We start from the raw sequence: 22,782 nt of genomic DNA, 5'->3' as shown, positions 1-22,782 counted from the left end.
AATTGTCGAGATGTACATGCGGAATTTTTTGTTATAATTTTTTACAATTAGAAATATGTTTTTTGGGTGGAGTGAGCATATGCACCCAAGAGCCGAATTTAATTTCCGGTTGTGTTTCAACTAATAAAATGTGAAGTCTTTCCAAAATGTCCTGGCGGCTTCAGCTCCTCACTTTGAATTGTGTTAGGCATTCAAGGTTTGAACTAGACTCTGGAGGCCTGAATATGTTTTAAAGCCTTAGCTCTGATTAGTTTTGCTTGCTCCAAAAAGGCTTACGGAGAAGTTTTCTTGCATTCTCATCCATGACAACTTGACAAGATGAACCGTTATCTATCTGAATAAGCGATTTGGCAGCATCAATCTTGAAGCTGAGAAGAACGAATTTATGGACTACATTTAAGAGATAGTCAAGTACAGTATAGATGAGATGAGAGCAGTACAAAGTTACAAATGCAAGTGATTATTTCAAGCGAGTTAACACGTAAAGAGCTAGCCTATATGGATAATAAGGGTCTTTTGGTCTTGTTTCTTTCTACCTGTTGAAGCAATTATAGATTCCTCTGCATACATGGGGATTATTTCTTCCTGTCAAAGCAATTATAGATTCCTTTGCATTAATACGGAGAGGGCGTTGCATACAGCGTGATTATGCTTATTTTGCTTTCCTGTTAGGGGTTGGGAATCTTGAAAAAGCTGAACTCTGTGCTTTCTTCCTGTCTACAACTCAATGTGAGCTGGTCTGTCACATTGTCACCCTCACTCACATTTGCACAATCACATTCTCTTCTTTGCATACTTGCAGAATTACCTACTTTCATAGTAAAGTACAGATCATATGCTTACCTGATCAATTCTTAATGAAAGATGAGCACAATCACATTCTCATCTCTGAATATTTGCAGAATTACCAACTTCTAGAATACATCAGAGATTGTATATTACATGATCGGTTCTATCAAGTTTTCATTTCTCAATGTTCACAGTGATAGTACGATTCCTCTGTTACATAATTCTTCTCTTTGCTGCAAGAATGTTCTTGGTTTTCTTGGTTCTTTGGGTGTTGAGAAGTAACGAAAAACACACAAAATACACTAATGTCAATGAAGAGTGTTGTTGTTGTGGGCTTGTGGCTAGGCAATTTTGCTTGCTTCATGTCTTTAGTAATAAGTACATGTTTTTTATTGGCCTGAGTTCTTAGCTAATAAATGGTCTTCTATTGCTGCTCACTACAAGGCAGGTAATGGTTACTGTATCTACACCCGGCACCACTAGATATTTTACTGGTGAGTTGGATGTGATTCGTATGAGCACTTTGTTGTTGTATAGTACTTAACAAAAATTACAGTAAGAGATTTGTGTTGCTCCCTCCGATCCATAATAAGTGTTGTGGGTTTAGTTCAAATTTGAACTAAAACATGTAGTCTCTTATCAGATTTGGGTGAATAAATTGGAGCAGGCTATCAATAGATCATCACGTCTATCACCGAATCGATCATCAATTTGGTCACCAGACTACATGATTATGCATGTTCAGGTGAGGCACAATTGCAGTGCAAGCCTTGATGTCACTTTTGAAAACGCATATTAGCCCACCACGCCAACCCTGCAGTGCCAAAATGCACCGTAAGCTGCGCGGTGAAGCACGCCTTTTCATCTAGTACCACCTTATGGTTTTACAGAGCTATAACACGAACACGTTACATGCTTGTGGTGGAGCATATCAGCTTCCATTGGCATCCAGAACTCAGACCTTAATAACCGTCAGAATATACATCCTACACTACACACCTACAAGCACAGTTCATCAGCGAATCCATGGCCTCATCTGGCCCGAGGCTGGCAAATCCTGTGCAAAATGCGGGCATGCATATCAAATCATCTGGCAACATGATAAAATGGGACTGAAACCCAACAGCCACAGCTCTCCACGACAAGCAAACTGCAACTGACAAAAACAGGGTGAAACAATGTATTCAGGACCGTCGCGCAGTAACATATTTTCTAGTTTCTAAAATATCTTCCAGCTCTGCATCACGAGATGCACACAGCCAAAATTTGTTACAAAGAATTCTCTGTCTCCAATTCCAAATCCAAAAAATAATTGATTCTTGTGTGGCTAACTAGCAACCAAGTTCCTGGATCAGAACTTCAGAAGAGGTACTTGGAGAGGACATACTTGGGGGCGGCACGCTGGTCCCCCAGCCAGTGCTGCATGTGCACGCCAATGGCGTCCAGGTGCTGCCCGCTCCGGCCATGAAACCCCACTATCTTTCCTTCCGCCGTCGCCGGTGACGAGAAATGTGTCCCAACCTCGTCCCCGAACGGCCCGTACTTGCCCCGGTTGCTTATGAAGGTGATGGACCTCAGCGCTCGGGGCCCTTCCTCCCTGTCGGTGTTGTAGTAGCCACGCACGCACGTCAGCACCTCATGCGGGCTGTCCAGCTTCACCCTGTGGGTGATGTGGCCGCTCGTCCCGTGCCTCACCGACCACACTGACTGGTCGCCTCGGTCATACTGGATCTGTATCGAGCCAATGAACGCGCCTCTCGTGATGTAGATCTGCTGCACGCCAGTGTACACGCCATCGTCCCATGGTCGGCCTCCCTCCCCGCCCCACGGCCCCGGTCCCATCGGGACAGGTTCTTGCACCATGCTATAAGGAACCTGCAGAATCAGTCAGAGTTTCAGATTACATCCTTAGTGAGTTCATTCTGTAGCTACTTGTGTACTGTATTTGTTCAAATATTATGCATGTCATGGATAAGAATTTATCACTTACCTCATCATCGATATAACTTGGTGACCGTGCTAGCATGTTGTAGCTCGGTGACGGGCTCCTCCCGTTTGCTGGTCTGCTAGCTCTCTGAGATGGCACCTTGCCTTCCTGGACATGAACGCCAATGCCATCGATGTACCAGCCCTCCCTACCATGGAACCCTACTATCCTTCCATTGGTAAAACTGGTGGAGAAATAAGTGCCGTACTCATCCCCATAAGGTCCATATCTTCGCTTGTTTGTGTGGAACGTGAGCGATCTGATCGCAGTTGGGCCCATGATAATTGTTGGACCATAGTACCCAGTTATATGAGTCAAGACCTCTGATGGAAAATCGAACACGATCTGCAAAGCATAAGTGTCAGGCCATCACAATCCTCTACTTCATTGTAAAGCAAAAAGAATGCCGAAGATCACATTACCTTGTCTGGCGAGACTCCTCCACTGAATCCATGCTTGTTGCCCCATACCGCCTGCCCGTGACGATCATACAGTACCTTCATAGAAGTGACTCCAACCGCACGGGTCAAATTGATCTGCCACACACCGGTGTATGTGCCATCATCGAAGATGGTGCCACCACTACCGCCCCATGGACCGTGCGTCTCAGGGCTGCTCATAGTTGCTCTGTAAGAACTGGGATAAGAAACCATCTGCAAAGCAAAGTTCGGATTATAAAGACTGTAGCATGTAGAGTAATCCGACATTCAAAGAATGCATAGCAGAATGCAAATGTGATAAGGTTGTTTGTGACACCTTATTCAAGAGAGCCCCATCATTGTAGTTTGGAGATGGATATGAGTACTGCTGCTTGGGGTAATTGCTAGTATAAGCAGCATAGCTGTCACCTCGATCCCTCACTGCAAGGACCATGTCATCTTCCATACCACCCTCAGCAGCACTATAACCATTTCTGCTGTATGCACTTGAGGGCCTTTGACTTTGAGGCGAGGCTGGATAACTTGAAGGATTTGGAACATTAACTTGCTTCAGGTAAAAGCCAATTGAGTTGAGGTACGACCCAGACCTTCCATGGAAACCAATAATCTTGCCACTGCTCACTGGAAGTGAGAAAGGTGTTCCATCTTCCGTGCCAAAAGGACCATACTTGGAACGGTTGCTCTGAAATGTTAGTGATCTTATGATAATTGGACTCCCACAGACTGATCCGTAGTATCCACTTACAGACACAAGAATTTCTCCAGGAAAATCTAGCTTCACCTGTACATCATAAATACGAAGTCTGAATAATTTTGTTCAGAAACATTGAATCATAAATACTCCAATATAGACTTGTGTTTTATAAAAGTAGTTATGTTAATCTAAGCAACATAAATGCGAGCTAGGAATATAGAAGTACAAAACTATGTGCTAACATGTATCCTTCCACTTTATCATATTTGTGTATAGAATTTCATACTTGCTTTATCAAGGCCAATAATCATAGCCAATTTCTTTACAGATTGAGAGTATACAAATGGAAAATGTTTTAACGAGGGTTTAGTAGATTAGACCTTATCTGTATCAGACCCTTCTTCCGTACTCCCATGCGGCTTTGACCAGATAGAATTTCCTTTCAGATCATACTCGATTCTTATTGAGTCGACAGCTGCACCATGAGTGATCACAATCTGGCGTATCGTCGAGTACACACTGTCATCCCAAGGATATCCTCCAATCCCTCCCCAAGGCCCAACAACTATGGGGCTCTTTGCGTTGCCACTCTGGATGCTCTATTAAGATGGCAACCAAGATCTTATCAGAGCATGGTCATTGAATATGAATACTAGAAATTACAGATTCATCAAGAAAATAATGTGCTTATCTAGTAAAATCAAACTGATGTCATGTCATTCAGTTAGCATCCTTTAGATGGATCAAAAAAGTGCAAATGTGATTAGTTCAGTTATGGATCCAAAGAATTTCTCGAGGACTACAGCTCCAAGTTCCAAAAAGAAAAACCTAAGATGTTGGAAGCGCCACTATAATCCTTAACCAAATAACATTTCTGAAAATTCTATTCATGTTACTATCCCATTTCTCTGTCGTTCACACACATACTGAGTATTGAGGAACATAAACCAACTAAATATGCACACACAGGGTCATGAGCTGACAGAACACTGTACCATTTTTTCCGTCGTGCCAATAGGCTCAAACACTTGAGAGATAGAGTTAAGAGTGGACTCCTATTAGCACCGGTCTGCTACCGCTACTATGTTCTCTGCTTCCTGGCACACCAAGAAACAACGGCCTGGCAATTTATAGGATCGCAGGAACAAGAAGGCCACGAGGAATGTCGCAAGCAGGCAGCCGAGTTAACGGCTGGGGAGACCTGAAAGCAACCGAAGGGAACTCGATTCTCTGGCCTGCTGGAGCCAATTCACGCAAATTGGAAAACAACGCAATCTTTTCCAAGTCTGTCAGATTCTCTCTTTTTTTGCCCGTCTCCCATGCTGACTTTGGCGATGGAGAATTAAAGAAGCACAGGCTTCTTTTTCAGCAATTCTCCAACAAAATGTCATCTCCCAATCCCCCATGTCGTGCAGAATAATATCTCGATATGTGTGGATGGCTGAATTCCAATACACTAGTGGGTCGAGTGAAGAGCTGGGGGTGAAAACCATCTTCAGAAATTACCTTTGCAGGATTCCTTATTCTATCTTTCACTGGCTAGCACTTGTTGGTTCTGTGGCATGAAATGGAAAGGAATGGAAGACTTTCACCACGTTGTTCACGGCCTCACACTGCACACGGAGCTGACGAACGAATTTCCTAGATCCCTAATTTCTCAATGTGGAGAATACAAATTTTGGGTCGGATTGTTACCTTGGTGAACTGGAAGGCACCCGACTCTCACCGCGCGGCTTTGCCGCGGAGGAATCGTGGAGCGCTGGCCGTGAGTCGAGGGCGCGCGTGATGCAAGCAGAACCGGACGTGGCCAAGTTGGGTGGCTCCGGCCGCGTCGCCCTCAGCCCCGGGCATCAAATTGGCGGCGCAGGGCGCACGGCCTCCGGCTTCGCGGCTGGGACTGGTGGCTCGCCGCATATTGCCCCTTCGACGGCGTATCGAGGTCCGAACATGTCCGTCGGGTGCGCAGTGGTGTGTGTTTTGTCCGGCGACCTCTTCTCCGGCTCTGGAGGCTGGACCACAGTTTTCGCACTGGCATGGCGCATGGGCAAACCTCCTCCAACATTAACGAAAGAACATGGCATAAACTAGCACCATGAAGAGCCAAAAATATGGAAAAGATCGAAAATATGGAAGAGAACCTTTGTACCAGCGCACCTAAATTTTCTGCTATTTAAATGTTTTAGTAGAAAAAATAAATTATTCACGCATGTACATGTCACTTTAATACTTACTCGTGCGATTTTTATTTTAAAAAGTACATATATGTGGGCAGCAAAAAAAAAGTGAAAATGAACCTTTGTTATATGTCTAAATCTTATATTATGAATAGTGAAATTTGCTATTTTTGTGTAGCTTGCATACCTATATATTTTAGGTTGAAACTTGTCATGCACGTACATGCACATATTCTCTACGCGCATGTTTTGTGGCGTATTTTTGAAATTATCTTTAGTACTTCTCATAATTTTATCGATTAATACGAGTTCTGGTGCACCTGAGAGCGAAAAAATCGCGTCACATGCAAGAGCCCCTTTAGTTCATAGAATTTGTATAAAAATATATAGAATTTAAATTCTATAAAAAATCGTACGTAAATCGTTTGATTTATAGAATATATTTTATAGGAAAAATTCTTATAAGAATCTTGTAGTGTAAATTCTATATAAATAAATTTAGATCATACCTCATGAAAAACTTATTTGCCACGATTAAAGATACTTCATAGTATTTTTATAGAAATCATGTAGACATGGCATTCTAATTCCATGCATTTCCTATTCATAAGCTTCAAGCTTGTCCTATCCCAAGAATCAAAGGAGTCCTATAATCCTATATAAGATACTCTCTATATCCCACGAAATAGCCTTAGGGCTTGTTTGATTCAAAATAATCTTACAAAATTATTGTAGGATTTTCATACTTAGAATTTTTTTCTATATGCATCCTTGTTTGACTCAAAAGAATCTTACAAAAATATTGTAGGATTTTCGTACTTAGAATTTTTTTAATATGCATCGTTTGATTCATCTGATTGATCATTAGGAATGCGTAGAAATTTTTCTATAGGATTGCATTGCACTATATTTTGAAGGAAACTTTTCATCATCCACTCAAACATCATTACACTTTTTTTTAATTTTCCTGTGAATCAAACGTTACTTGAAATTTTTTCCTGTACGATTTAACTGAGTAACATTCTAATCCTGCAGTTTTCCTATTTCTTTGCTCTAAGCATCCTACAAATCAAACAGGCTCTTAGATCTGTTTAAATTTAAAGTATTTAGACTAGCATCATGATACAACTAAAATTAGACAAAGTTAAAACATCTTTCATGTGCGGAGGGAGGTAGATTTCTAAAATTTTAGGCATATAAATTTTTAGCATCACAACAGACATGTAGGAAAAGCCAGATTTGTATTTTTTTTTTAAGATTATTACTGAACTGGATGCACAGAGCACTTTATTATGAGTGGTTCTCTTCCATCCAATAAAAGTGGAGTAAAAGTAAACCATCCGGGTAACGAATATCTGAGCACATCATAGGCTAATCTGACATGTACACATATTACAGTACAGCACCAGCTACGTGATCCACCAATACACACTAGCTACAATACAGTTTTGGAGTTCTGGACATCTCCCTTCTTGGACACATCTCCGTGCAAGACAACCAGCAGCTAGAGGCTAGTAGGAGAGCATACAGTTGAAGAACGCAGTGAACCCCACCAATACTTGTATAAGATCCCGCATACATGTGCGTCTATGTGTCTGGAGAAAGGATGTTTACTGGTTAGTGTAAGGGATTCAAAAGGTGAGAAGCATTTGCATTTGGCATGCCAATAACAATACTGGGCAGTCAAGTTGGCATGATCTTACCTGTGATGCATAACTTTTTTGTGTGTGTTCATTGGTCCAGCAGTTCCAACAAACCATTCCAAGAGGGAACCTTGGAAAAGGCTTGCTTCCTCTTAATCCCTTCTATACTGGAGAAGTTGCCATTGCCCTGAAACAGTAAACAATTTACCAAATTCTCAATCATCAGAATACCGAGTATTTTAGCCATCAGAATACAGTGCTAATTGTAGTAAATACACGCTGGCAACTTGACTCAACTTACACAGCTATAACAATCCCTTAAAATAAAAACTGAAATGTGATACGAGGAAAATTATGATAGAAGCAAAAGGCTAGTCTAGAGCATCTGTCAAACAAAATAAATAATGACGAAAACATAACCATATCAAGCTATTAGGCAGGCCAGTTTGTAATCACAAACATGATGAAAGCTCAGATAATGAATGCATAAAACCTCTTGTATTTACTACCTTCAAGCACCGCCCCCCAGCTGTGTCACATATAGGATAGTCCGCGGGACAGCAAGAACGGTTATCACTGCAACAAACTGCGTTTTCCAGTTCACAACAGCCCCAGGAAAGACATAATCCCAATGCCCGCCAGGAGCAACAACAGGTGGATCCTTCAGGGCAGGAGGTAAAAACACTGCATTTCGTTGGACCAGGGCCTGGTGAAGGAGGAGGATTTGGGCTAGTCTTTGTAGGGTACGATGCCATCATGTTTATCCCACACATGCCTGAGGATGTGCCAGTGTTTCGATGCATATACATATAGCCCTTCATTCCCCATCTTTCGCCCCAAGAATTTTTCACAATCCAATAATCCTTGCCACCTTCAGAACCATATCCCACAATTAGCACTGCATGATCAAGAGACGTTGGGCATGGACCATCAAAGATTCCCTGAATAGCAAAACAATGAAAGTACAGTTCAACTTATGATAAAAGTGTATTGCATAAGTTACTGAGAGAACAGCCAAAACTTGTATCCAAACCTGTGAATATAGCTGAAACGCTTGAGCGCTGCCACATATTCCTACGCTAATAGGTTGTTGGGCAACAGCCTGTAGTAACGAGTCTTCCTTGTTAGCAGGTACATCCTTGTAGCCATCGATTGTTACCACGTGCTTTTTCAGCTGCAAACAAATATGATACAAAATTTATAAATATGACATATCAAGTGCTTAAACATGCTACAAGGTAGTTTTCTACATCTCCATCTTACTTTGTTCTTGTTACATGTTCCATCTGCTTGACGGAAAGGGTAATCCTCCTCCGTGTCGATTCCACCATTTTTAACAACAAATTTATAAGCATAATCCATGAGCCCACCACCGCAGCCAGAATTGTAGGATCTGTCACAGTCAACTAGTTCCTGTTCAGAAAGGCTGACGAGAGACCCTGTCTTGATCTTGTTTATTCCTTCCATGGCACCTGTAGCTGAGAAGCTCCAACAAGCACCTGACCAAAAGAAAACAACATTTATAAGTAGAAAAAATACACACCACCTTAACCGGAAGTACCACTAGGGTTTAGTAAATATGCAATGAGATATCAGCAACTTTTTAAGTGAAAATATACTTCAAGTATGTCCATCTTTCAACATAAGGAAAGAAAGGCTATATTTTAGTCCAAAGGTGCCACTTCCTGGAAGCAGAGCCATGCACCTTTAGTATCAGTCTTAGTACTTTTTTTTTTTTGAATCTCAGCAGGAGAACTGCTGGTTTCATATATAGATGGAGAAAAAACTGTACAGAAAAGTAGGGCGGTGGTGATCCACCGCGAGACGAAGGTCTACTCTCCCCTTACAAGGTGCCTCGCACCGGCCAGCACCCAACTAGAAGCTTCGTCCGTAATAAGTCGGACTAGGCTAGGCACACTCAGTTCTTTATTACAGAAAACACGTCTATTCCTTTCCCGCCATATCTCCCAAGCCACCAGAATGGTCAACGAGGCAGCACGACGGTCAGTACCCGCCAGCTTGGAGACCGCCCAGGATAGGGCTCGATCATCGCCATCAGGTTGCCGAATGGCTGGGCAGGCGAACAAACCCGCAGTGCGATCCCAGACTTCCCTAGCCCAAGGGCATTCTGCGAAGAGATGCGCCGGGGTCTCGAGGTTTCTTCGGCAAAGAGGACAGAAGTATTGGTTCGGCATCCCAAAACGAAGCAGCCTATCCGCTGTGAAGACCCGGCGCTGCAACAACAACCAGAAGAAGAACTTGCACTTTGGGGGCGCCCAGGCCGGCCAAATATGACGTAGTGGGGACTGTTGGGTCTCTTCGAACTGTAGCGCATATGCGGAGGAGGCGGAGTAACTCCCGGACGTGGACTTCCACCGAAAGATGTCTTCAATATCAGGGTCGACGTTACAGCCTCGCACTATTTGCCGAAGTGAGATGAAGTCGAGCAAAAGGTCGATGGAGATCCTCCCGCGAAGGTCCATGAGCCAGTGGAGTCTTAGTACTAGCTTGCAAGAGCTAAGGATGCTAGTTTGCTTATAGTATGTAAGTTAATACTTCAAAGAATCTCGACTATTAAGCCATAAGGCACAAATACTACAAACTGAAACATCTATTTCCATGGTGGAATATAACAAAACTATAAGCAATTGTCTTGTGTGGGACACTCTAAGAAGCAACATCACCTAAGGAATTAGTGGCAGAAGTTTCTATCTATCTAAACTAGTAGTATACCTGTGTAGTCAGTTCAGTAACTTGATATTTCATTTTATCTTTTGAGGATAACATTGTAACAAAGCCTGTGGATGTAGTGCTGGGAAGAGCATAAGTGACTAAGAACCAATATAATTTGGCAGAAATTTAGTGGGGTAAAATTGCATATTGGACCAACCAACCAAAACGATAAGCCGCCTAGTTTACCTAGTTGTATCAGAAGTTGACAAATAAACAGGTGAATTTTTTCATCATTCTGTCTAATGTGCATAAGGATAACAACTACGTGCAAACATGTTGCTAAATGCCAAGTGCTAACCAAATAATTTAGCGACATGGTTAGCTATAAGTTATATGTAGTCACTTTCAATCCCTTGAATCATTCGTAGTGTTAAAATTTTGAACTCTCAAGGTTAACAAGTGCTGCCCAATTAAGTGACTAAAAACAGTATAGCTTGTCGAAACGCAAGTCAGTTAAATTGCAAACTGGGCTCCAAACGAGTTAACTGAGATATATTTTTTTCTAACTAGGCATGATGAGAAGCACTACTACATGCAGTCAGTTTGTTAGATGACAAGTGATAGCAAATTAATCTATCACCATGATTATCCACCGAGTCGAGAATTATGAAAGGGGGATGCACGCTTTTACTGTATCTGGCAGGTGTCAGCTTCTGCTTCCTACCCTGGATTAGCATCGAATATGCGTATGGACCTCAAAAGTCACAACGCTTTTGATGTAATCATCGATATAAATTTCTTGTAGCATCGAATTCAAACAACTAGAGGAACATCGAAATTTCTGACGGGTGGAAAACAGCAGACGTGCTCTGCAGTGTTAAGAAGCGGAGAAACAGATTGAGAGAATCGGGCGCTCACCGCAGCTGCCCTGGTCCTTGACGCCCGTGACGGCGCCGCTCTGCCTCCAGTCGAGCGCGTCGGGCACCGCGGCGCCCTCGAACGCCCCGTCCGACGACGCCGGCGTCCGGTCCCCGCCGGCGAGGCGCGGGCCGGCGGCGAGCCCCCCGAGGCGCGCGGCCCGGAACTCGGCGTGGGTGAGGTCCGCGAAGGCGTTGAGCGCGAGCGTGTACGACGCGTCGCCGTTGCCGGCAGCGGCGTTGTGGGCCGCGACGAAGGCCGCGTTGTCCGCGAACGCGGCCAGCCGCGCCGCGCGCTCCCCGGGGGAGGCGTAGGACTTGCCGTGCTCCGCGCACCAGGCGTCGAAGAGCGGCTCGTAGGCTGAGACCGGGAGGGTCCGCTGCCCGGCGGCCGCGGTAGAGGCGGAGAGCAGCAGGAGCAGGAGGTGGGCGAGGAAGGCCATCTCTGCCGCGGCGCAGCTCAGTCCAGCTCCACCCCTGGATTTGCCTCCCTTGGAATGGTGCTGGTCCGCAGACTGCGGTGTATAAATAGGGCGTGGGCTTGGATTGAGGAGCACGGACTCTGGGGGAGATCGGAGGAGGAGGAGGGAGATGGTGTGTTTGTTGACTGAGAGAGAGAGAGAGAGAGCGTCGCGGGACAAACAAGAACAGCGAGGCGGATTGGTCGAGGCGTGATCCACGTGTGCGCGACAACATAAATGGCTCTGCCTCTGGCTCTGGGGACTGCAGCAACAGTCGGAGGAGCGATCGGGTTCTCTTGCGGGGCCGGCGCCGCGCCACGCAGCACAGCGACGTCGCGGGCCTCGCGGCTCTCCTCTTCCTTCAAGCCGGCATTTTGACCCATGTAAAGGATCCATGGACAATTCGATTAGTCGTAGATCGGGTATAGGTATCAGTCTATACCCAAGGGTTACCCGATGGGTCACCCAATTAATATTACAAATTAAAATAATTGAATTATTTTATATGGTACATAGGCTATGATACACATACATTATACATGTAGACAATATACATTGTTTACACACAAAGCTCTTGTATCCAGATACCAAACATGTGCATATTAGTACTACTTGCAGTCACAAAGCCATGAACATGAACACACCACTCTCCATCCTGGCAGTCCAACAATGTGCCGATGTGTTCTAAATATTTGGTTGCGTTAAACTCTCCATTTTTTGTACCCGATGGGTTGCCCGATAGGGTCGGGTTGCCCGATGGGTTTGGGCATGGGTCTCATTTCTTACCCATGGGTAGGGTCGTGGGTCACGGTGTGTGCCGATAAGGGTGATGGGCATGTGTCTAGTTTAGGTTGACCTGACCAAACCCGACCCATTGCCAGCCTTACTCTTCCTTCGCCAGCGAAACAAAGGGCGCGTTTGGTAGCATGCATCCCTCTTGGCTCGCATGGGGCGAGCAAATTTCGGCTTTGGATGCCTGGGCCGAGCCGGTTCTCAAAGCACCACTGGAACAGGCCTGTTGCGGCCAGAAGGCTGCACGCGTGGGGAAGGGAGGCAGAGACGGCGCGTCCCTTCGGGAACACGCGCCATAATTAGCCTCACCGCTCCCCTCTCCTTCCTCTCACTCGCGACCACACTCTTACCTCCTGATACGTCCCAAACGTATCTATAATTTCTTATGTTCCATGCTACTTTTATGATGATACTCACATGTTTTATACACATTATATGTCATATTTATGCATTTTCCGGCACTAACCTATTGACGAGATGCCGAAGAGCCGATTCTTTGTTTTGCTCGTTTTTGGTTTCGTAAATCATAGTAAGGAAATATTCTCGGAATTGGACGAAATCAACGCCCGGGGTCCTATTTTTGCACGAAGTTTCCGGAAGTCCGAGGGAGAGACGAAGTGGGGCCACGAGGCGCCGCCACAACAGGGCGGCGCGGCCAGCAAGGGGCCCGCGCGGCCCTGTTGTGTGGGGCCCCCGTGGCGCCTCTTGACCTGCCCTTCCGCCTACTTAAAGCCTCCTTCGCGAAACCCCCAGTACCGAGAGCCACGATACGGAAAACCTTCCAGAGACGCCGCCGCCAATCCCATCTCGGGGGATTCAGGAGATCGCCTCCGGCACCCTGCCGGAGAGGGGAATCATCTCCCGGAGGTCTCTTCATCGCCATGATCGCCTCCGGATCGATGTGTGAGTAGTTCACCCCCGGACTATGGGTCCATAGCAGTAGCTAGATGGTCGTCTTCTCCTCATTGTGCTATCATGTTAGATCTTGTGAGCTGCCTATCATGATAAAGATCATCTATTTGTAATCCTTCATGTTGTGTTTGTTGGGATCCGATGAATATTGAATACTATGTCAAGTTGATTATCAATCTATCATATATGTTATTTATGTTCTTGCATGCTCTCCGTTGCTAGTAGAGGCTCGGCCAAGTTGATACTTGTGACTCCAAGAGGGAGTATTTATGCTCGATAGTGGGTTCATGCCTCCATTAAATGCGGGACGAGTGACGGAAAGTTCTAAGGTTGTGGATGTCTTTGTTGCCACTAGGGATAAAACATCGATGCTTTGTCTAAGGATATTTGTGTTGATTACATTACGCACCATACTTAATGCAATTGTCTGTTGTTTACAACTTAATACTGGAGGGGGTTAACCTGAAGGTGGACTTTTTAGGCATAGATGCATGCTGGATAGCGGTCCATGTACTTTGTCGTAATGCCCTGATTAAATCTCATAGTACTCATCATGATATATGTATGTGCATTGTTATGCTTTCTTTATTTGTCAATTGCCCAACTGTAATTTGTTCACCCAACATCTGCTATCTTATGGGAGAGACACCGCTAATGAACTGTGGACCCCGGTCCTATTATTTACATCTGAAATACAATCTACTGCAATGGTTCTTTACTGTTCTTCGTAAACAAACATCATCATCCACACTATACATCTAATCCTTTGTTTACAGCAAGCCGGTGAGATTGACAACCTCGCTGTTACGTTGGGGCAAAGTTCTGTGATTGTGTTGTGCGGGTTCCACGTTGGCGCCGGAATCCCCGGTGTTGCGCCGCACTACACTCCTCCGCCATCAACCTTCAACGTGCTTCTTGACTCCTACCGGTTCGATTAAACCTTGGTTTCTTGCGAGGGAAACTTGCTACCGTGCGCATCACACCTTCCTCTTGGGGTTCCCAACGGACGTGTCAACTACACGCATCAAGCAAATTTACGGCGCCGTTCTTTGGGGAGATCAAGACACGCTGGAAGGGGAGTCTCCACTTCCAATCTCTTTACTTTGTTTTTGTCTTGCTTTATTTTATTTACTACTTTGTTTGCTGCATTATATCAAAACACAAAAAAATTAGTTGCTAGCTTTACTTTATTTATTGTCCTGTTCTCTATATAAAAAACACAAAAAAATTAGTTACTTGCATTTACTTTATTTACCTTTAGTTTATTTCATCATGTTTCCTTCTAAGTTCACTCTGAAAGACATACCGGTAGGACGTGGGTCTATAATTGGGAGAGATAATATAGAAGATTTTTTCACTCATGTTAGTACCATTGAAGATTTTGAAGATAGACACTTGGTAGAACTTGCTCCTACTTATGAAATTGCCGTTGCTTCTTTAGTACACATGTTGGAAACTAAATTTGTTAATCTCAATCCTATAATCCAACACATGTTTCTCACACTCGGTGATATGGAAGAAGGGGAAAAGAAAGATTTTGTTTTAGAAACCCTTCTTAAAGAATTTGGTGGTGTAGCAAGAGAGGCTAGAAAGGTCTTTATTAAATACAATATGCTTGGCTCTTATACCAATTTTGTTAGTATCCTTGAAAAGATGGACATGGAGAGAGTAAGGTACACTAATAATATTAATGATGGTGGGGAGATTAAGACAACAATACCTTGTAAGCTCATAGGAATGAATGACGCTCTAGAGAATAACTATGGTTGGCTTGTTCCTGAAAAATTGTTTGATGAGGATAGCAAACCTAAGAATAATGAAAAGGGAGCCTCCGAAACTCACATAGATAAGATAAAATTCATAGTTGAGAAAACTCCCAACACCTATGTTGATGCTTCATCTCTCGACAATATTTGATACACACTTTCTGCGCCTAGCTGAAAGGCGTTAAAGAAAAGCGCTTATGGGAGACAACCCATTATTTTACTTCTGCATTTTGTTTTATATTTGAGTCTTGGAAGTTGTTTACTACTGTAGCAACCTATCCTTATCTTTATTTTATTGCATTGTTGTGCCAAGTAAAGTCTTTGATAGTAAAGCCAATACTAGATTTGGATTACTGCGCAGGAACAGATTTCTTGCTGTCACGAATTTGAGCTGTAGTCTCTGTAGAAAAATCAAAAAAATCTGCCAATTTACGTGCGTGATCCTCAGATATGTACGCAACTTTCATTCAATTTGGGCATTTTCATCTGAGCAAGTGTGGTGCCACTTTAAAATTCGTCTTTACGAACTGTTCTGTTTTGACAGATTCTGCCTTTTATTTCGCATTGCCTGTTTTGCTATGTTAGATGGATTTCTTTATTCCATTAACTTTCAGTAGCTTTGTGCAATGTCCAGAAGTGTTAAGAATGATTATGTCACCTCTGAATATATGAATTATGCACTGACCCCCTAATGAGTTTGTTTCGAGTTTGGTGTGGAGGAAGTTTTCAAGGGTCAAGAGATGAGGATGATACAATATGATCAAGAAGAGTGAAAAGTCGAAGCTTGGGGATGCCCCCGTGGTTCATCCCTGCATATTTTAAGAAGACTCAAGCGTCTAAGCTTGGGGATTCCCAAGGCATCCCTTCTTCATCGACAACTTATCAGGTTCCTCTAGTGAAACTATATTTTTATTCTGTCACATCTTATGTGCTTTACTTGGAGCGTCTGTTTATTTTTGTTTTTGTTTGAATAAAATCGGATCCTAGCATTCTTTGTTTGGGAGAGAGACACGCTCCGCTATTTCGTATGAACACATATGTTCTTAGCTTTATCTTTAATGTTCATTGCGAAATTTGAACTACTTCATTCATTGTTATATGGTTGGAAACGGAAAATGCCGCATGTGGTAAATGGTTTAATGTCTTGAATAATGTGATACTTGGCAATTGTTGTGCTCATATAGATCTTGTTTAAGCTCTTGCATCATGTACCTTGTACCCATTAATGAATAACTACTTAGAGCTTGTTAAAATTTGGTTTGCATGATTGATCTCTAGAGTCTAGATATTTTCTGGTTGAGGTATTTGAACAACGAGGATACAATGTAAAGTCTTATAATAGTTACAATATGTTCATATGTGAGCTTTGCTGCACCTTTTATACTTGAGTTTGCTTCAAACAACCTTGCTAGCCTAGCCTTGTATTGAGAGGGAATTCTTCTCATGCATCCAAATCCTTGAGCCAATTACTATGCCATTTGTGTCCACCATACCTACCTACCACATGGTATTTCTCCGCCATTCCAAAGTACATTACTTGAGTGCTACCTTTAAAATTTCTATTCTTTGCCTTTGCAATATATAGCTCATGGGACAAAATAGCCTTAAAAACTATCGTGGTGAAGAATATGTACTTATGTGTCTTATTTCTTAGTAAGTTGCTTGTTGAGCGGTAACCATGTTTTCTGGGGACGCCATCAACTCTTTACCTTTCTTGAATATCATGTGAGTTGCTATGCATGTTCGTCTTGTCTGAAGTAAGGGCGGTTCTCACAATCAAATGGTTTGAGTATGCATACTGTTAGAGAAGAACATTGGGCCGCTAACTAAAGCCATGATTCATGGTGGAAGTTTCGAGTTTGGACAATTAATCCTCAATCTCTTATGAGAATATTAAGCTGTTGTTGAATGCCTATGCATTAAAGAGGAGTCCATTATCTGTTGTCTATGTTGTCCCGGTATGGATGTCTAAGTTGAGAATAATCAAAAGCGAGAAATCCAATGCGAGCTTTCTCCTTAGACCTTTGTACAGGCGGCATAGAGGTACCCCTTTGTGACACTTGGTTGAAACATATGCTATGCAATGATAATCCGTGTTAACCCAAGCTAATTAGGACAAGGTGCGACCACTATTAGTATACTATGCATGAGACTTGCAACTTATAAGATGTCTTATACATAACTCATATGCTTTATTATTACCGTTGACAAAATTGTTTCTTGTTTTCAAAATGAAAAGCTCTAGCACAAATATAGTAATCAATGCTTCCCTCTGCGAAGGGCCTATCTTCTACTTTATTGTTGAGTCGGTTTGCCTATTCTTTCTATCTTAGAAGCAAACACTTGTATCAACTGTGTGCATTGATTCTTACATGTTTACTTATTGCATCTGTTATATTGCTTTGTGTTGACAATTATCCATGAGATATACATGTTGAAGTTGAAAGCAACCGCTGAAACTTTTATCTTCCTTTATGTTGCTTCAATGCCTTTACTTCGAATTTATTGCTTTATGAGTAACTCTTATGCAAGTCTTATTGATGCTTGTCTTGAAAGTATTATTCATGAAAAGTCTTTGTTATATGATTCATTTGTTTACTCATTATCTTCATCATTGCTTCGAATCGCTGCATTCATCTCATATGCTTTACAATAGTATGATCAAGATTATGATAGCATGTCACTTCAGAAATTATCTTTGTTATCGTTTACCTACTCGAGGGCGAGTAGGAACTAAGCTTGGGGATGCTTGATACTGTAATATCCCAGGTATTGGGGTTACAAAAATAGAGGAAACAGATGTGTGCATTGCATTCATGCATAGAAAATCTGGGTAATTTTCGCGCTTTAAAGTAAAACGAGTCACAATGAATCGAAGTTTCACTTCACCTTGGTGGAATTGAAGTAGCTCATCAAGTCAAGCGCTATAAACCTCAGTGTGACTTTGTTAAAACCTTGTTTTGGGTAGAGATGATTTGATCTAAGGGGTTAGATCAAATGGAACTAATAATCAAACAACAACACTTTAATCAATGATCAATTGCTTGATCTTATAACAGATCATAATAAGGTAATCCTTGCCATAGCATATGAACACCAATTCAACCGCAAACCAAGTAACAACAAAATGGAGAAACCATTCTTCACTTATCTTTTCCATGTCTTAAACTAATCCTTGATCCTAACATGAACCTCATGGTAGTCATTCTATTTCAACCTTGGAGACAAGACCAGGAGATCCAACTAAGGAATATAATCCTTCTCTATTCCATATTGTTGCACATCAAACCTAGAGAGGTGAGAGTTCTATAATAATTATTAGAGAAGCAATAACAAACCTTGAGTTAAACCTTGGATATACATCCAAGGATTCAAATTGTCATCTTCAATAGAAGCCTAAGATATTATTCAAGACAATCTCAAATAAGAGAGACCATTCATACCAATCTTAGAATTACCTATTAAAGAATACATGGCAACCAATGAACTTAAATATTAGGTTGTAAACCATTTCCCTGGGAGTGGTGAGATAACCTAATATCACATAGAATAATAACATATCCATGAATTGATTAAGTAAGGAGGAGATTAATTCAACCAAGATAGCCAAGTGGAGTTTTAGACTTGATATCTATTAAGATATGGTTAATACACCATAAACCCTAGAATAAACCATTCCATTAGAAATACTTTAGGAAGCCAAACCTTGAACAACATAAATTAAGTGATGATCATAAACCCTAAGAACTTGAGGTAGAGATATTAGGAACAAGTTGATCATGCCTAATCCATGATCATGCTCTTGAAGTATGTGAGTATAAGTTAAACCCTAATAGGATAAGCAGATATCATCAGCCACATGAAATTATAAGGAGATCAATAATAAGCAACCCTAGGCTTAGATCTCAACCTTAACTTGTGAACCACTTGGTGATCATAAGTAAAAGCCATACCATATCCATACTTCAGAAATTAAACAACCTAAGAAAACCTTAGAGTTAAAACTCTATGTTTTATAGGATGAGAAACCATATCTCCATATGACCAAAGTTAACTATAAAAGAACCATAACCACTTTAGTTACTTTAACAATAGATCAAGGATATAATAGAAAACTATTGGTATAAAATAAAACCAATTCTCAAGTCCTTAGCAATTAAAGGGAGAACAGAAACAATTAAACAACTAACCATATTACCTTGGTTAGGGGAGGCTAAAACCTAGCAAATGCAATATGGTGTCATCTCATCTCTATAACCTAGAGATATAACTCAAACCTAAATTGGTGCATCACTTGGGTGATCACCACTATAAACCTAATTCACATTTGAGTTCCAAACCAATTGTCATTAGGTAAATAGCATTTGAACCCTAGAATTTCACATCAGATAAATCTTATGCCTCAATACTTGAACATAAGAAAAAACCTTGTGCTACAGTATATGATCAAGACCATATGTGTAGTGATCAACTATATATCTTGGTAACCAAGATCAACCATGATTGAAACAATACCTACATAAATACTTTCAAAGATAAGGATAAGTATTAACCTTAACAAGTGGTTTATCATAGATACTATGAAACCCTAATACTTTGGTGCCCACATAAAATCATGTGCAAGTGACCAACCCTTCAAATATGAAGTTAAGTCCTCATAATAACTTCTAAAACATTTGGAATAAGAATAATCAACTCTAATTATTCAACAGGGAGTTATATCATATATAAGAAAGAGAATTAAAATGAATATCTAAAATTCTTGTCTAATTAAAATTACAGACAAGGCTCACATATATTTGTACTTATTCAAAAACAACACGATAGTACAATGATCCTCATATTAGGCCTCATGAAAACCAAAGTGTTAAACCCTGCAAAACATACAAGAATTCAAATATTAATTAAAACCAGAATTCAAATTAAGAAAAGAACACAGAAATTAAAAAGAGGAGAGAAAAACCTAATTGGACCTTATCTGGTTGAGCAGCTCATGGCGCAGCCCAGCAGCACGGCCCAGCCCCGCAGCCCACAAGCCAGCCAGCAACCCAGCAATTGGGCCCAACAGCTGCCCACATACCGATTCGCCAGGATAATACCGAAGACGTGGTCGTCGTCTTCGTCTCCAGCACTGGACGCCCAGGGGCTCGACACCGCGACGCCCAGGGCCACGTCCCGCGTCGCCGCCGCATTTGTAGACCGCCAGCACACGCCGGAGGTCGTATAAAAGGCGAGGAAGTCCTCAATTTCCTTCCCCTTCGTCTCAATCGACCAACGAGCCGAAACCCTAACCGCCAGCAGCTCTAGCAACCCACCGATTCCGACCACCCCGTAGCTCGCCGGTGAGCTCTGGAGGAGCGCCACGATGTACTCGTCCACCTGGTAAATGGGCGCGTCAAGAGGAGCTCGGTGGTGAGTGAATTCGGTTTTCCCCTTCCGCGGTACTGCGAAGGAAATGGCGACCGCCGCGTCGTCTCCGTCCTCAATCGTCCCCAGCGACCGTCTGGGAAGCATCCTGGTGAGCACGCGCTTCTCGAGAGCCCCTTATTGCCTCCTGGTTCGCATCGTAGCTCGCTTGCATCATCAGCCGCCATGCGCCGCCGCTGTTTGCGCTCGCCGGCGCTATTCCGGCGACCATTAAGGGGCGGCGTCACCACCATATGGCTCATCACAGCCCCGTGCACCTGTCTAGCAACTCAGCACAACCGCGGGGGAAGCCAAACGCCGTCGCCGCCGCTCACTGCCCGCCGGCCGTAGTGCTTTTGGCCACGTCACCGATTTGGACTTGGTCAAAGCTTATGTGGCTGGTGACATGGCCACTGGCCCACGAGTCAGTGACTCTGTGGGTAGAATGGCCGGGTGTAGTTAGAAGTTTCATTTAAATTAAAAACCAGGAAATATCTGAAACTTTGCAAATTCATATAAATTTTATTATAACTCAGAAAAAGGTAAATAATATATCAAAATTCTTAGAAAAGTAAACTCTATCCAATAAAAATATAAAATGAAATTTTTATTTTTAATAAAAATTTAATTATTTCATACTTGTTATTTAAGCCTTATTTATTAATTCTAATTCAATTAAATTCAATAAATAAGGAAAACTTTAAAAATTAAATAGAAACCAGTAAATAAATAAAGTAAACTTAAAACTAATTTTTCTTTATTTTGTTAAATCCTTATTAGAGGGATTTAAACCCTAATTAATAATTACCTTAATTATTAATTCATTGAAAATAATAAAATGCCAAATCCAATATTAATTTTATTTCTAAGTTATTAATAACTTCAACCTTAAAGTGAAGTTATTAATTCAAGAACTTTAGGGTATTTAGAAAACCCTAACTTCATAAGTAATAAAACCAGGAACTCACCATTTCATGTGAAACCCTAAACCCTAAATACATCTAGAACCTAGTTCCATTATTACATGTGAACCCTAATTTGCTTCTAACCTAAACCCAAGGTTAGAACAGGATGATCATGGTACTTTATGTCAAATCATAGAGCCACCACTAGCAACTAAAAGACATACCTATGTCCACATAAAATGTAGAACCCTATCACTAGCAAATTAGTATTCCATGTATGAATATCACTAAACCTAGTTGATCAAGTAGGATCAACCAAGTTTAAACCCTAGCCTCTACTCGTCAAAACCATCATCCTTATTCATCCATGCTTAACATCACATCATTGTGATGAACCCTAATAGCAACTACACCTACTATTTGGTATTACATTCCATACTCCACTAAATCTTACTAGTGTTGGATATATATCAACCATCCTATTTAGGAGTCAATTATTCATTACTTAGTGAATCCAATAACAAAACCTAGACCACCTCAACCTTAATTGATATACTTCTTATTATTTAAGAAGTATGTTCTTCAAAAGTTATTCTTTTGAAGTAAAGAAAGAATCATCACCAACCACTGCTTATAAGGACCTATAAACCCTAGCCAGCTATCATTAGCAAAATAAATCAACCTTGACAACAACCTTGTATAATGAATTGCTTAGGATGCCTAGGCTTATCTTAACCTTACAAGCCTTAGGTGTCGATGAGTCCAACATTGTTGTGATCCATCTAACGCTTACTCCCAAAAACTACTTGGAACCATACTAAATTATAGAACTCCACCAATCTAATTATCATACTTGTTCTTTATTAAAGAACATGTTCTTCAAAAGTTATTCTTTTAAAAGTATATGATAATTAATCATTAACCATGCCATCTAGTACTAAAACTGACCACTGTTCTTTACTTGAGACCATTATGCCAATTATCATTCTTTGTGTGCTCAATTGATTATTATACTTTATTGTCTACCTATTGATAATACCAAGTAATCACACCTGAATAAGAACCTTGTTTGTGAATCACTCTAAAAGTGCAACACACTCTGAACTACTCATTACCACTCACTAATCCTAAATCATCGGGGTTAGGTCACGCTTAGAGAGATTGCATCTCATTCTTATGCATTACTGCATCCTTGCCAATCTTTTAAACATCGTCCTTACCGG

General features: G+C 41.8%; 1 protein-coding gene across 1 annotated transcript; it reads right to left on the bottom strand.

Annotated features, from left to right (window-relative positions):
• Positions 1-1,946: 1,946 nt before the first annotated feature.
• On the bottom strand, positions 1,947-11,990 carry LOC124707431 (jacalin-related lectin 3-like). Its single transcript, XM_047239086.1, has 11 exons — positions 11,319-11,990; positions 8,991-9,226; positions 8,761-8,901; positions 8,237-8,668; positions 7,842-7,914; positions 5,017-5,081; positions 4,291-4,509; positions 3,533-3,997; positions 3,199-3,429; positions 2,780-3,121; positions 1,947-2,664 (listed from the first exon to the last, which is right to left on the bottom strand). The coding sequence occupies exons 1-11, from the start codon at positions 11,758-11,760 to the stop codon at positions 2,149-2,151; spliced, it is 3,162 nt and encodes a 1,053-aa protein (XP_047095042.1). The 5' UTR covers positions 11,761-11,990; the 3' UTR covers positions 1,947-2,148.
• Between the last annotated feature and the right edge of the window lie 10,792 nt (positions 11,991-22,782).

Source organism: Lolium rigidum, chromosome 4, assembly GCF_022539505.1.
Source record: "Lolium rigidum isolate FL_2022 chromosome 4, APGP_CSIRO_Lrig_0.1, whole genome shotgun sequence".
In the NCBI taxonomy this organism is placed as follows: Eukaryota; Viridiplantae; Streptophyta; class Magnoliopsida; order Poales; family Poaceae; genus Lolium; species Lolium rigidum.
Note: the sequence above shows the minus strand (reverse complement) of the source record. Positions and strands in the feature narration are given on the sequence as shown.